This window comes from Eublepharis macularius, chromosome 10, assembly GCF_028583425.1.
Source record: "Eublepharis macularius isolate TG4126 chromosome 10, MPM_Emac_v1.0, whole genome shotgun sequence".
NCBI classification, from domain to species: domain Eukaryota; kingdom Metazoa; phylum Chordata; class Lepidosauria; order Squamata; family Eublepharidae; genus Eublepharis; species Eublepharis macularius.
The window spans coordinates 33,124,104-33,137,547 of NC_072799.1; the positions used below are offsets into that span (position 1 = coordinate 33,124,104).

Consider the following 13,444-nt stretch of genomic DNA (forward strand, 5'->3'; position numbering starts at 1 on the left):
CCCGGAGGATGTTGGAGGAACTGCCCGTGAGACCCCCCCTGGGGCGGTCCACCCCAGTTTCCTCTGAGGCCAGCAGCAGGCCTCTCGCGGCTGTGCAGGAGGAGAGGACGCGGGAGGAAGAGGCAGAGACTGTGGTGGAAGAGCCCACATCTCTGCCCCTTCAGCCTCGTCCATCCCCACCTGCCCGGCCGAGAGTGGGACACGGTGTGTCCGGCCAGAGCACCTCACAGGAGGTGCCGCAGGGTGGTCCCGAACGCGCTTCTCCTGGGAAGCGTGGGATGCCCTTTTCCTCCGAAATCTGGAAGCACTTCCAGACAACGGAGGATCCCCGAGCAGCCCTGTGCCTGCATTGTAGGCAGCGCGTCAGCCGTGGCAAAGATGTGTGGCATCTCTCCACGTCTGGGATGAGGTACCATATGAAGAGGCACCACCAGGCGGTGCTTCTTCGGGAGGAGGGTTCGAGTGGCGCCGCACGGCCGCCAGCTAGCCAGAAGGAGGCAGGCTCCTCTGGTGCTCTCCCCCCAAGGGTACCTGCAGGAAAGGGACGCCAAGCCTCTCTCCCGGAGATGCTTGGTATGCAGGGCGCTAGTGTGCCCAGAGAGGGGATCCGGAGGGCGAGCAGGCGCATCACGCGCCACATCGTCAACATGATAGCAGTGGATGGGCAACCGTATTCCGTAGTTGAAGACTTCGGCTTCTCAGGGCTGCTCCAAGATTGCTTTCCCTGGTACGCCGTCCCTGCTCGCACGTCGTTGAGCAGATCGGTGGTGCCCTCGTTTTACAGGGCTGCCAGGGATCATGTGAAGGCACAGCTGTCCCGGGTTGCCGGGAGAACTGTGCACTTCACATCGGACATCTGGACCTGCCCAAGTGTGCAGCAAGCGTACCTCTCGCTTACTGCTCACTGGTGGGAACCCGAGTCGGTTCTGGGTGGGGGCCGGGGGGAGGTGCCTAGCACAGCTAGACAGGGAAGGATGCGAGACCGCCAGGCCGGCTACTGCAAGGCCTTGCTTCACGCCGAGGTGCTCGACGTGTCCCACACGGCGGAGAACATCGCTGCCACCTTAAGGAGACAGTTGGACGAGTGGATAGGCCAGGGACCCGCCACCGTGGGATGCATGGTGACGGACGGTGGCAAGAACATGAGGGCAGCGGCGCATCTAGTGAGCCGAGAGAGCGTCTACTGTGCCGCTCACAAGCTTCACCTAGTGGTGAGAGATGCGCTGGGGTTGGGCTCCTCGAAGGAACCCGTGGATACCCGGACCCGTGAACTCCAGTTACTTGTCCAGAAATGTCGGAGGCTCACGGGTCACTTCTCGCGCAGCGTGAAGGCCACGCACGAACTGCGCCAGACACAGGTCAGGACAGGTGTGCCAGAGCACGCTCTGATCACTGACGTCAGCACTCGCTGGAACTCCACCTGCGCCATGCTTGAGCGCTTGGTGGAGCAGCAGGCCGCACTCCACGCGTGGCTCTCCGAGCACCGCGGTGCGAGTCAGGTGGGTGAGTTCAACCGGGAGGATTGGCTCACCATCACCCAGACAGTGGAGGTCCTGAAGCCCTTCAAGGACTTCACTGTGGCGGTCTCGTCAGACACGGCGACCCTCGGTCTGGTCATTCCCCTGGTGCACACGCTCCAGAGGAATCTGGCCACCCTTGCAGACCGGGTCGCGCCCCGTGCTGACCTTGTTCCAGCGGTGCGCGCATTAGTGAGAAGGCTGCAGCAGGGCATAGCTGCCAGGCTAACTCCTCTCACTAAGGAAGAGTCATACATGTTGGCGACCATGTGTGACCCGCGCATAAAGGGCACTTTCGCCGAGCGGGACGGGAACCTCACCCAAGCCAGAGACGGGCTCTGCTCTTGGGTGAGGCGCAGGCAGGCCAAGAGGGGACGCCTGTCGACAGGGGGGACGCAAGAGGGGCCCTGCCGTGCGGGTCCCTCTGACGCCCCCTCTGCGCAGGCCCCCCCCGAGGCCACCACCGGAGTGCCGATGGAGATGGAGATGCTCCGGTGGGCCCTCGTCCCCTCTGGGGTCGTGAGGACCGTGAGAGAGGATCCGGCGGAGGCGATGGTCAGGGACTACCTCGCGGAGCCCTGCGAGTCGCTCTCCACCGATCCGCTCAGCTACTGGGCCAGGAAGGAGTCGGTCTGGCCGGACCTCTCCCTCGAGGCGCAGCGGCTGCTCTCATGCCCTCCGACGAGCGTGGAGAGCGAGCGCGTCTTTTCACATGCGGGCGACATTGTCGGCCCACATCGCACTCGCCTTCTCCCATGGAGAGTCGAGCAGTTGACCTTCCTGAAGGTCAACTCTCGCCTCTTCGATTTCTCAGGACTGGACTTCCAGAGTGACTGAGGTGAGCCCAACTTGTGGCCTGCATCCTCTATGAGTCCAATCCTTTGGAATCGCGCTCTCCCCTGTATAAAACCCTGTATATACAGTTAAAACCGGCCAGTAGAGGGAGGGTGGTTAGGAACCAGTGGCAAAGGGAAAACACCCAGCAATTTGAAAGCCCCCCCCCAGGGTATTCAAAACATCTCCCATCACTGAGACATACCCTGTGGGACCAAATTTATTATGAAAAATAATGCCCCAGAAACATGGATTGCTACTGGAGGGAGAAACAGGTTAGATAGGGATTGCTTAGGTGTTTTTATCAGATGAAATCATTGTAAAAAAAATTGTAGAAGAATTGTTGTACTGTTTTTTGAAAGTTGATGTTCTGTTCATGTAAAAAAAAGGAAAAAAAACCAAAAAAAAATGTTGTGATTATGTTTTTTAAAAGTTGATTGAATGTTCATGTAAAAAAAAAAAAACCCAAAAAAATGTTGTGATTATGTTTTTTAAAAGTTGATGTTCTGTTCATGTAAAAAAAAGGAAAAAAACCCCCCAAAAAACGTTGTGATTATGTTTTTTAAAAGTTGATTGAATGTTCATGTTTAAAAAAAAAAATTTGATGTTAATGTTGGGTTTGCATGGTTGGGGGATGCGGGAAGAGTGGTGGATGGGCACCGGCCAATGATGATCTCTCACAGATGTTCCCAGGTAAATTCTGAGGCTGGTGTGGGGGTGGGGGGAGACCTCTGCAGAACTGCTCCAGAAATACCATTGTCCAGTGCCTTGGAAGTGCCCAGTTCAGCTTTGTGTGTCTGAACTGAAAGCACAGCCACAGGAAATGACATAGGTTCTGCTGGACCCTGTTGCAGTGGTTCCCCCCCATTAAGTCATGTTATGGAGGGAGAGTTGTATTAGGCTGGTAGTTATTATGATCATCTTCTGTTTCCATGCCCTGTTGTGCCCGCTCACTATGTGACCTGTTGTAATGTTCAAAACTTTACTGTTTGTCCATTTCAAAAAAAAAATTGTGTTTAAGATTCTCTGATGTGTAGTTAATTGTGTTGTGTTGTGCTATGAGGGACAATAAGTGTAATATGTTGTGATTTGTTGACCACTTGTAATTTGAAAATGAGAAAATAAAGGTTTTTTAAACTTAATGATTGTGTGTCTGTGTTCCCTTCTTTGATGGGAGGTTGGTTCCCAGCATAGGGAACAATGGGGCAGGCTGGCCAGCCTGTTCCTGGGGTACTCGGTGTGGGGCAGCTGAGGGTGGTTTTGGTTCTGAGAGGGGCTGAGTGGAGGATTTGGGTCTGTGTGTGGCAGCTGGGGTGGGGGAACTGGGTTTGTGTGGGGCTGTAAGGAGTGGACTATGGGGGATGAGAGCACTGGTCGTCCCTTTTGCCCAAGTAGGCCCCTGCTACTGTCCTGGTGTGGGCTTCCATGCCTCTATCAGTTGCTGGCCCTCCTTTGCCATCTTTTTCAGAAATTTTCCTAGGGCTGCCAAACTCCTGGTTGGGCTTGAGTTCAGGTTAGAGAGAGTAGTTCCCTACAGATAAACTGGCTGCTTCCAAGGGCAATCTCTTTAGAGGGCAAATGCGGACCATGGATTCTGGGGGAGATCCCTACTCAGATTTTCCTTTCCACAAGTCCCACCCCCAAATTGCCAGTAACTTCCAAGGCCAGAGTTTGCCACCCCAGAGAGATCCCGTTCCCACCCTCTTAGCCTTGGCATGAAAGTTGTAGCCCCCATGGAACGCTTCCAGGTTCCTGATTCCAAGCCCAATGACACCAATGTAAGACAATCCAGACCTCCATCAAAAATGGATTTTAAGTAGCAGTGGGATTGGGCTGCATTTCAGTCATTCACATATCTGGTTGTGTTCCCAAACATTTAGCTTATGGTTTTTTAAATCAGCGTATGGCACTTAAGGACACTTTTAAATGGTTCTAAAAACATATTTTTATTATGAAGTATTTAATGTGGCATTGATCAAGGGCAGGCCTTTTGGCCAAATGAGCAGTATCAGTACAGTAAAATTTAGACAAAGCTCATAGGAGGAAAAAGCATTCACACTGTGAAGTGGGAAGAAAGTTTCAATTTACATGTACCATGGACTCCGAAAAAGACATGTAAGTGGCATCCAGACCAAATCAGGCCTGCTTTCTCCCTTGAAGATATCAATTGATGATAGTGCTTATGTCACATCATGAGAAGACAAGGTTCACTAGAAAAGACAATAATGCTAAGAAAAATTGAAGGCAGTAGGGAAAAGAAGAATACCCTAGATGTGGTAGATTGACTTCGGTTTGCAATACATGGACAAGGTTTTTGGGATACTGTGGAGCTCAATATAATTCTAAAGTACACCACAAGTGATTTGAATGCATAAAACATACAGACACATACACATAAAATGTATATACCCCCTCCCCACCAAATTAAAGGTTTATCTTATGCCCCGGTTTTCTCCCCCATGGGAACCTAGAGTGGTTTACACATTGCTGTTCTCCCTTGATTTGTTTCACCCTCATCACAACCAGGCTAACAATAGACAGCTGCTCCATGCCTCACATTGGAGTGACTCCACCGATGGCCTTCTTAGTTGTATGAGGGGGTGGAGGGGGGGGGGAGGAAGGAAACAACGCACTCCTGCCCACTCTATCTGGGGCCTAGGTTACCAAATTGCTTGGCCTTGGCAAGGAGCCAGTGGTGGGGCGGCACTGGTTCTGGGGCCCCGTCAAGAACATTTGTCCAGGGCCCCAAAATCACCTAGACTGCCTCTGGAAAACACAACACAATTGTTTACTTAGGCTGAGCCAAGAACATCCATCAAGCCTACAAGGCACAGAATCAGAGTCTGCCAGATTCTAGACCAACTCTCTAGCCATTGCACTACAGTGGATATCTAAAAATTGTTCATACCCCCACCAGCAACTTGAACATTTTTCTCCAAAAGGCACACAACTTGGCTGGGTCTCAAAAAGGACTATGATGCATGGGCCTGTCAATGCATACTGGTACTAAGGCTCTGGCCGGGGGGAGGGGGGCATTGTGCCAATGCCACCCTGGCTTTGGAAGGGGACAGTAAAATAGAAGAAATAATCTAGTTTCAGTGCCTCCCCCCCTTCTCTCTCTCTCTCTCTCTCTCTATAATGTGAGTGAAAACATTACTATACCATCACTGAAGCCTACAGGATACTTAGGGTCTGTTCACACACGCATGATCATTTAATGGCAATGCTCTGGCATGATGATGTCTGTTCTAGGAAGTGATGTGATCATCACACAAGGCTGGGGAGCATGCACAATTCACAGCAGGCAGATTTGGGCCACAAGGGATCCTGCTTTGGCCTGCAGGGCCCAAATCAGCCCACTGCAAAGCACAGGCATACTCTCAGGGCAGCAAGATGACATCAGTGACATCACGGCAGCAGCCCCTGGAGCGTACCTTGAAGGCTCATTCACTGACTTTCCCCCTTCGGGGTGATAGGTGAGAGTGGGGGATCCCCCACCAAGGGGAAACGGATCCCTAATTGTGTCTGAGGTTGTGGAAATCAAATGGGTCATATTGCTTCTGTCTTTGAGGGACTTACATGCACATTATATTTAACTCCAGATTTCTTGATTGTCAAGGAATGCATGTGGTGGGGGGTGGGGGGAAGGGTGGGAGAAGGGCCCCTGAGGGTGAGGGTGGCATTTGGCATGCAAAATGCCACCCCTGGCAAGACAAGCCTCTCCCAGCTGTCAGTGGTAGAGATGAGAGCAGAGCACCCACTTGGGGAGGCCATGAAATGGCCCCCCCAAGTGGGAGCAGGCTGAGCCTTGGTGGGGGGATGGGAGGAAGGGTGGGAGAAGGGCCCCAGAGGGTTGGGGGGGGGATTTTGTTGCAGTGGTTCCCCCCCATTAAGTCATGTTATGGAGGGAGAGTTGTATTAGGCTGGTAGTTATTATGATCATCTTCTGTTTCCATGCCCTGTTGTGCCCGCTCACTATGTGACCTGTTGTAATGTTCAAAACTTTACTGTTTGTCCATTTCAAAAAAAAAATTGTGTTTAAGATTCTCTGATGTGTAGTTAATTGTGTTGTGTTGTGCTATGAGGGACAATAAGTGTAATATGTTGTGATTTGTTGACCACTTGTAATTTGAAAATGAGAAAATAAAGGTTTTTTAAACTTAATGATTGTGTGTCTGTGTTCCCTTCTTTGATGGGAGGTTGGTTCCCAGCATAGGGAACAATGGGGCAGGCTGGCCAGCCTTCTCTGCGGGTGGTGGGGGGGTCAGGGGGGTGGTTGTCTGTGTGCCAGGGCAGGTGCTCTTTCCCAGGGACGATTTGGCACTGCCACCATTGTGGCACCCCTTGTCTGTGCAGAACTGCCCTGGGAAAGAGAGTTTAGGGGTTCCCAAAAGGGGAGGGCAGGCCAGCCTGTTCCTGGGGTTATGGTGGGTGTGGGGCAGGTGGGGGTTGATTTGGGTCTGTGAGGGGCTACTGGGGGGATTTGGGTCTGTGTGTGGCAGCTGGGGGGGAATTGGGTTTGTGTGGGGCTGTGAAGGGTGGACTTTAGGGGCTGAGAGCACCTACTTGGGGAGGCCATGAAATGGCCCCCCCAAGTGGGAGCAGGCTGAGCCTTGGTGGGGGGTGGGAGGAGGGGTGGGAGAAGGGCCCTAGAGGGTTGGGGGGCATTTTGCATGCAAAATGCCACCCCTGGCAACACAAGCCTCCCCCAGCTGTCAGTGGTAGAGATGAGAGCAGAGCACCCACTTGGGGAGGCCATGAAATGGCCCCCCCAAGTGGGAGCAGGCTGAGCCTTGGTGGGGGGTGGGAGGAGGGGTGGGAGAAGGGCCCCTGAGGGCTGGGGGGCATTTTGCATGCAAAATGCCACCCCTGGCAAAGGAAGGAAATAATGAAGAAAGATCAGCAGCAGCATGCTAACAATATGCTGCTCCTTTGCTTTCTTATGGGGAGGATGGGGGGACCTGCTTTGGGGGGCCATAACATGTCCCCCCAAAGTCCAATCTGTCTGAAACTTGGGTAGTTGTTAGAGAAGGGTTAGAGGAAGGTCCCCACCAATTTTGGGCTTATTTGGTGGGAAAATGCCTCCTCCAGGCGTCCTGAAAGACGGAGGCATTTTCCCAGCAAAAAAACCCGAAAGAATCCCGAAAGAATGCCGAAATAATGCCGAATCCCGAATCCCGAAAGAGATTCTTGTTTCGGCTTTCGGCTAATGCCGGTAGAGAATCTTGTTTCGGGTAATCCCGAAACAAGAAAGCCGAAAGTTTTTTCCTTGCACACCCCTATTAGTGACTAATTTACGATAGACATCAAGGGCTTATTAATGTGGTGTTTACATAATTTTAGCAACCAAGATGGGTATGGGTCCATTTCGCAGATGTCAGGATCCTGTCTGTATCCATCACTGCAACTAAGTCAAAATAGGCCATAAATAGACCAGACAGTGTATGAGGTATTTCTTCCACCTCGCTTAAATTATGAAGCAAATGGTAGAAATAAATGGACAATTTTCACAGTAGAGAGAAGTGGACTTCCGGTTGGGTGGGGTTACGATTCGGATGTGTGTGGCTGCTGCTCTAGCGGATTTGTTTTATTGCTAAATACTTTTGTTATCTTTGTTATTTCTTTAAAAATATCTACAGTAGAGAGAAGTGAGCCAGTGAGGTTCCCCCAGCGATCTGTGTTGGACTTGTGCTATTTATTTATTTTTTTCATAATGACCTAGAAATATGGATGGACAGTGAGGTAGTGAAGTTTGTGGGTCACAAAAAATTGTTCAGGATAGTAAAATTACAAAGAGATTATGAAGAGCTCCAAAAGGATCTCTCCAGTTTGTGTGAATGGACAATAAAATGTCCATTTGTCTTATGAAGGATGGCACTGGCGCATGCCAATCTGTACACCCTTTCGCTGGACTAGACTGTAAACTAGTTGACAGTTAAATCTTGGATAGTCTTCATCTGATTTGACCATATACAGACGGGTCTGCTGTGAAAGCTAATGGTTATATATATAAAAAAGAACCTCTCTTATTTACATCTGTTCAGCATAGTGATGCAGATTGCAATTAATTAAGAAGTTTCTGGTGTGGTAAGAATAATCATACAACTGGTATGCAAACACAGGACTTCCAAAGAGAATTTTATTCCAGATGGCTCCCCCATTCCAACAAACAAAGAATTAATTGTAACTTTAAAGAAGACTTGAGTATGTCTGTATATAAAAATTAAAAAAAGAAGTTTTCACTACTGAGGAATCTGAAATGACTTCAATTTAACAATTTCTTTCTTTGCATCATACAAGTTTGAGAGACTGCTTTGATCAGGCTTTTGCATTATATAATTTATTAGAGTAAAGGGAAGAGGATAACCTTCAGATGTCTTCTGTGGTAAAACACTTTTTTGTTAAAAATGTTAAATGTTTGCAGACGAAAGACATGTTTGGCTGGGAGGGCCTAAAACGAATAAACAAAATGGGACATGCTTGATTTTGTTATTTATCCCCTAGTTAAAGGAAACCACAAGAAAAGTGAATATAAATCACTCTTTGTCTTATTCAAAATGCAGGCATACATTTTCTGTAGCTAACCTCAGTGTGGTGGTATTTTGCCATATCATATATAATGGCAATAGATATTCAGCTGGCTTTAGGGCTGTCAGTACAGTAATTTTGTTAAATCCTTGTAGCTTCTTAATATATACAATGCAAATCCTGTAAAGGACACTTGTATATCCCTGGTGACATATGTCATAGATTTTTCTATTCTGGAACAGAGTTGACAGTTACACTGACTGAAGGCCTGTATGTGAACTGAAGCATATTCCATAACACTGGATACAATCTTGTTTTCCATTTTATTTATTTATTCCTATGTACACATGGCACAAAAAGAAACAAATGAAAGCAGTGTGGGGGGAAAAAAGAAAGAAAATGCCTGAATGTTTGTTACGCTATGAAGTGCATGCATATTGATGCTGCTGTGTAGATTCATCAGCTCTTGTCTTTATCATCAACATGGGTCGATTCCACACTACCTTGTTTTAGCGCTAGTTTTTCGCTGCCGCCGCACTACACATTCCTCTGTTCACACGTTTTTTTAAAAAAATCGTTATGGTATCGCTACGGCGTCACAGCAGACCACCGCGATTTCATCGCGCTATGAGCTCATTAAATCGTCCACCCCCCAAAGCATCACCCAATCAGTATGCACCCCTCATCTCCGCGGCCCCGCCCATGCACTCAAAGGGGAAAAAAAAAGAAGGGCAATTCATCGGTATGCCGACACCTTGACTCAGTCAACCTCCATGCACCTACTCGGAATTAGAACGGACTGCATCGTGACATTTTTCGGTGCAAGCTGTCATGTCAGCTTTCGGCTCGACTGCCCCGTCACATTGCAAGAGTGGATCTCCAGACGAAAGCTGGGGAGAATGATGCATAGGACGGACAAGGATGTTGACTGCCAGTTTCATGTAGTGTGGAAACAGGTGTCCGCTGTGGGTGACGCCTCCCCCATCATAGGCGATCATCCACCTTAATCAGAAGATATTTATTTTGGTCATTGCATTCTGGAATCTGAAGTTCCCAATGTCATTATCAATATGCCAACAAGCCGTTCTAGCGGACACATAAAAAGGCTCTAAAGGAAGATTTCAAAACATCTTTCTAGCGCATGCCCCGACCACTTTCGGATCCGTTAATTCCTGCGTAAATTTCACCATCATCTCCCGTGATCCAATGCACGATGCAGGAACTCAGACTTTGAGCCTGGAGCGCGCATGCTCTGCTATCAGAAAATTACATTCAAGCGGGAAAATTCCGAGAATCAGAAGCTTTTGGTGATCAACAGTTCAAATGACTGAGCTCCGGCCACAGGTTTCAAGAGGGGTGGCATGGAGGGAGAGGGAAATCCTGGACCTTCTCCCATTCTGGGGAGAGGAGAAAATACAGGATGCACAGAAGAAAAGTCATAGAAATATAGACTACTTTGAGCGCATCGCCGTTCAGATGGCCTCCCGGGGACATAAGAGGTCGGTGACAGAATGCAGATCCAAGACGAAAACAATGAGACTAGAATATAAGAAGGTGGTGGCACATAACGGTATCTCAGGAAATGCTCCCATAACCTGCCCATATTACAGGGAGCTGAACAGCATTCTGCGGGGGGATGCAAACGTCAAACCGAAGCGTGTTGCAAGGAGCCTCTGTGTCGAGTCTGTGGCACAGCATGTTCTCCCCGCAGTGCCCTGCTATGATGGGTCAGAGGAGCTTTTCTCGCACGATCTGATAACCATTGATCGTGAGCAGATTAGAAGTTCCACCCCCTCCCCCAGAGGTGAGTAAGGCTGAAAAAAGCATTTTTATTGGGGGGGACACAGCAGGATCTCACTACTGAGGATATTTGTCCCTTGTTTCAACTTTCCACAGACGGCGGTGTGGGGTTGGCACAGGGGGCACCAGAGAATGACCTAGATGTCACAGTGGATGGCCTCGCTGACTGTGGTGAGTACCAAAATTGGGAACTTATCACCAACTCAGATGCAGGAAGAAGTCTTTGATGAAACTGGACAAGGGGTTCCAATATAACTCCTCCTCCCAGAAGAGTTAGCCGTGTTAGTCCGTAGTAGCAAAATCAAAAAGAGTCCAGCAGCACCTTTAAGACAAACCAACTTTACTGTAGCATGAGCTTTCGAAAATCACAGTTCTCTTCATCAGATGCATGTTTCTGTAACATGCATCTGACGAGGAGAACTGGATTCTCGAGAGCTTATGCTACATTAAATTTGTTTTGTCTTAAAGGTGCTGCTGGACTCTTTTTGATTTTCCTTATAATTATCACCATCCCATGGCCACCCAAGACCCATGTGTTCAGTTGGGTGGTTTGATTAACTGGAATACTGGTTGCCGCCTAGCGCTGATGGAGGGAGGAGGACGCTTGAATAAACCCAGACCACACAAAGCTTGGAGAAAACATGGCCGCAACTTTATTGAAACAGCGGTAAAGGAGTATTGGCGCAGCATGTGGATCAGATCCCAGAAAACACATCGGCTGACCCACCTGCCAGCCGATAGACCTCAACCCCCCCCAGACGCCAGCTGGGGGGGGGAACCATAGGAGTGGCATTTTGAGGGGAGATCACCTGGGTGTACACCCCTGAGTGAGTCCCCTGCCACCTGGGAGTGAGGATGCCGCGGCAGCCCCCGAGCTGGGCATGCACCCCAAGCCTCACTCCCAAGATTCCTTATGGGAATCCCCTAACGGGGAGCCTGGGGCGCGGAGGCCCCCAACTCCCCAAAAGTGATCTGATCCAATGCCCACCGCCACTAGAGCCACCTGTGGCTCCCGCCAACACTCCTACCACTGACCCAGTCCAAGAGGCCATCCCGCAGGTCTTGGAGCCAGATGTCCTGTCCCCAGCTGGACAGGTGGACCCCATCCGGGGCGAAGAGGGGGCCGATGCGGAAAGAAATGTCCCAGTGTGCGATGAAGTGGCCGCCGGCTTCCGCGATGTACTGACCCATGGCGCGAGCAACCCTCTGCCTGATCCCATCGACCTTCCTCGGGCACCGGGCACCACGCCATGTCCGCCGCTGTAGCAAGTCCGACCAAATGAACGCCGTTTGCGGGAAGAGGCTCCGGAGGCTGTCCAGATCGGAACGCATGGCCCGCTGCAAATCCGGCCCCTGGCGCTTGCCTAGGTCGTTCTCCCCAAGCTGGATGACCAACGCGTCCGGAGGTCCCAGGCGCTGGGCCTGCCGCAGGAGCATCAGCCGGAGTGAGTCCCAGAGCATCCCACGCACGCCCATCCAGTGGATCTGCAGATGGTCTTCCAGTCCCAGGTGGCCGCCCCAGCCTGATGATGCCGCGTACCTCCCGGCCCAATGGACGATGCTGTGCCCACAGATCCACACCGACCTCCTTGCCCCTGCCGGAAGAAGCATACGAGACCAGACTGTTAATGACTGCCCCCCCCGCTGGGCCGAATGTAGGAGCGAAAAGCCCCGGACCGCCAGCGCCCAATGGCCATGATGGTCTTGTCCGGCAGACTGATGCTGGCGGCCTCGGTGGCCACCCTGATACGGAAGGAATGCGTGCCGAACTCCGCGGGAGGGAGCCTGGCCGCTTCCAAGCAAGCTCGCAGCAGGGAGGCGAACTGGTAGCGGGTGAGTGGGGAGTGATCCCTGTGTATGAGGAAGGGGCCCTGGAGGGGAGGGCGAATGCCCAGGTAAGAACCCACCGCCCGAACCGGGCAGACTGACCCCCGCCGGGAGGCCCGCAGGCATAGGGTGACCCCCCTTCCCCGCTGATCCGTCTTGGAGCGACGGATCGTGATGGAAACTTGCTTGGGGGACCAGGAGACGTCCGAGAAGCTGAGCGCCCTGCCGCTTGGGTCATCCCGGGAGCCCGCCACCAGCTCGCCCACCCGCAGCGCCCCGAAGAAGGCCAGGGTAAAGGCCGTGTGGAACAGCCGAGCCTCGAAGGGGGACCAGCAGCAGTCGGGAAGGACCCCCAAGAGGCGACGTAGGATGGAGAGTGAAATGGGGCGCCTCCTGTCGGGGGGAGGCGGAGCCAGCCTGGCCCAGCCCTCGACAGCCCTGCGGGGAATGAAGCCGCGGCATGGGTCAGGGAACCCTAGGGCCTTACAGAAGAAGGATACTGCTGCTAGCTCTCTTCTCATGGAGCAGGGGCCCCGCCCCAGCACGCGCAGGTGGACCAGGTAACGCAGCACCTCGTCCTCGGAAGGGGGGAGGGCGGCCCCTCCGCCCGCCCCCCAGGTAAAGCCCACGAAGCGCTCCATTGCCGCCACGTAGGCCCTGAGCGTGGAGGGGGCGACTGAGCTAAGTACTCCCTGCATCACGATGTCCCGCCAGCCAGCCACAATTCCTCCGGAAAGGGGTCCGGTGTGCGTTGAGCCTCTGGCGCCAGCGCGAAGAACCTCTCCATCTGGAACCGAGACAACGCGTCCGCAAGGCCATTATCCACACCTGCTACATGACGGGCTGAGAAAGTAATGTTAGTGGCCAAACAGATCAAGACAAAGCGGCGAACCAAGCGCATAACCCTCTCGGAGCGAGAGGACTGCCTGTTGATGAAC

The 13,444-nt window shown here is 51.6% G+C and overlaps 1 protein-coding gene across 1 annotated transcript; it reads right to left on the reverse strand.

Annotated features, from left to right (window-relative positions):
- Positions 1-12,304: 12,304 nt before the first annotated feature.
- LOC129336492 (integrase/recombinase xerD homolog) lies at positions 12,305-13,204 on the reverse strand. The gene has a single exon (XM_054989619.1). It carries the CDS (start codon positions 13,202-13,204, stop codon positions 12,305-12,307), a length of 900 nt encoding a protein of 299 aa, XP_054845594.1.
- Between the last annotated feature and the right edge of the window lie 240 nt (positions 13,205-13,444).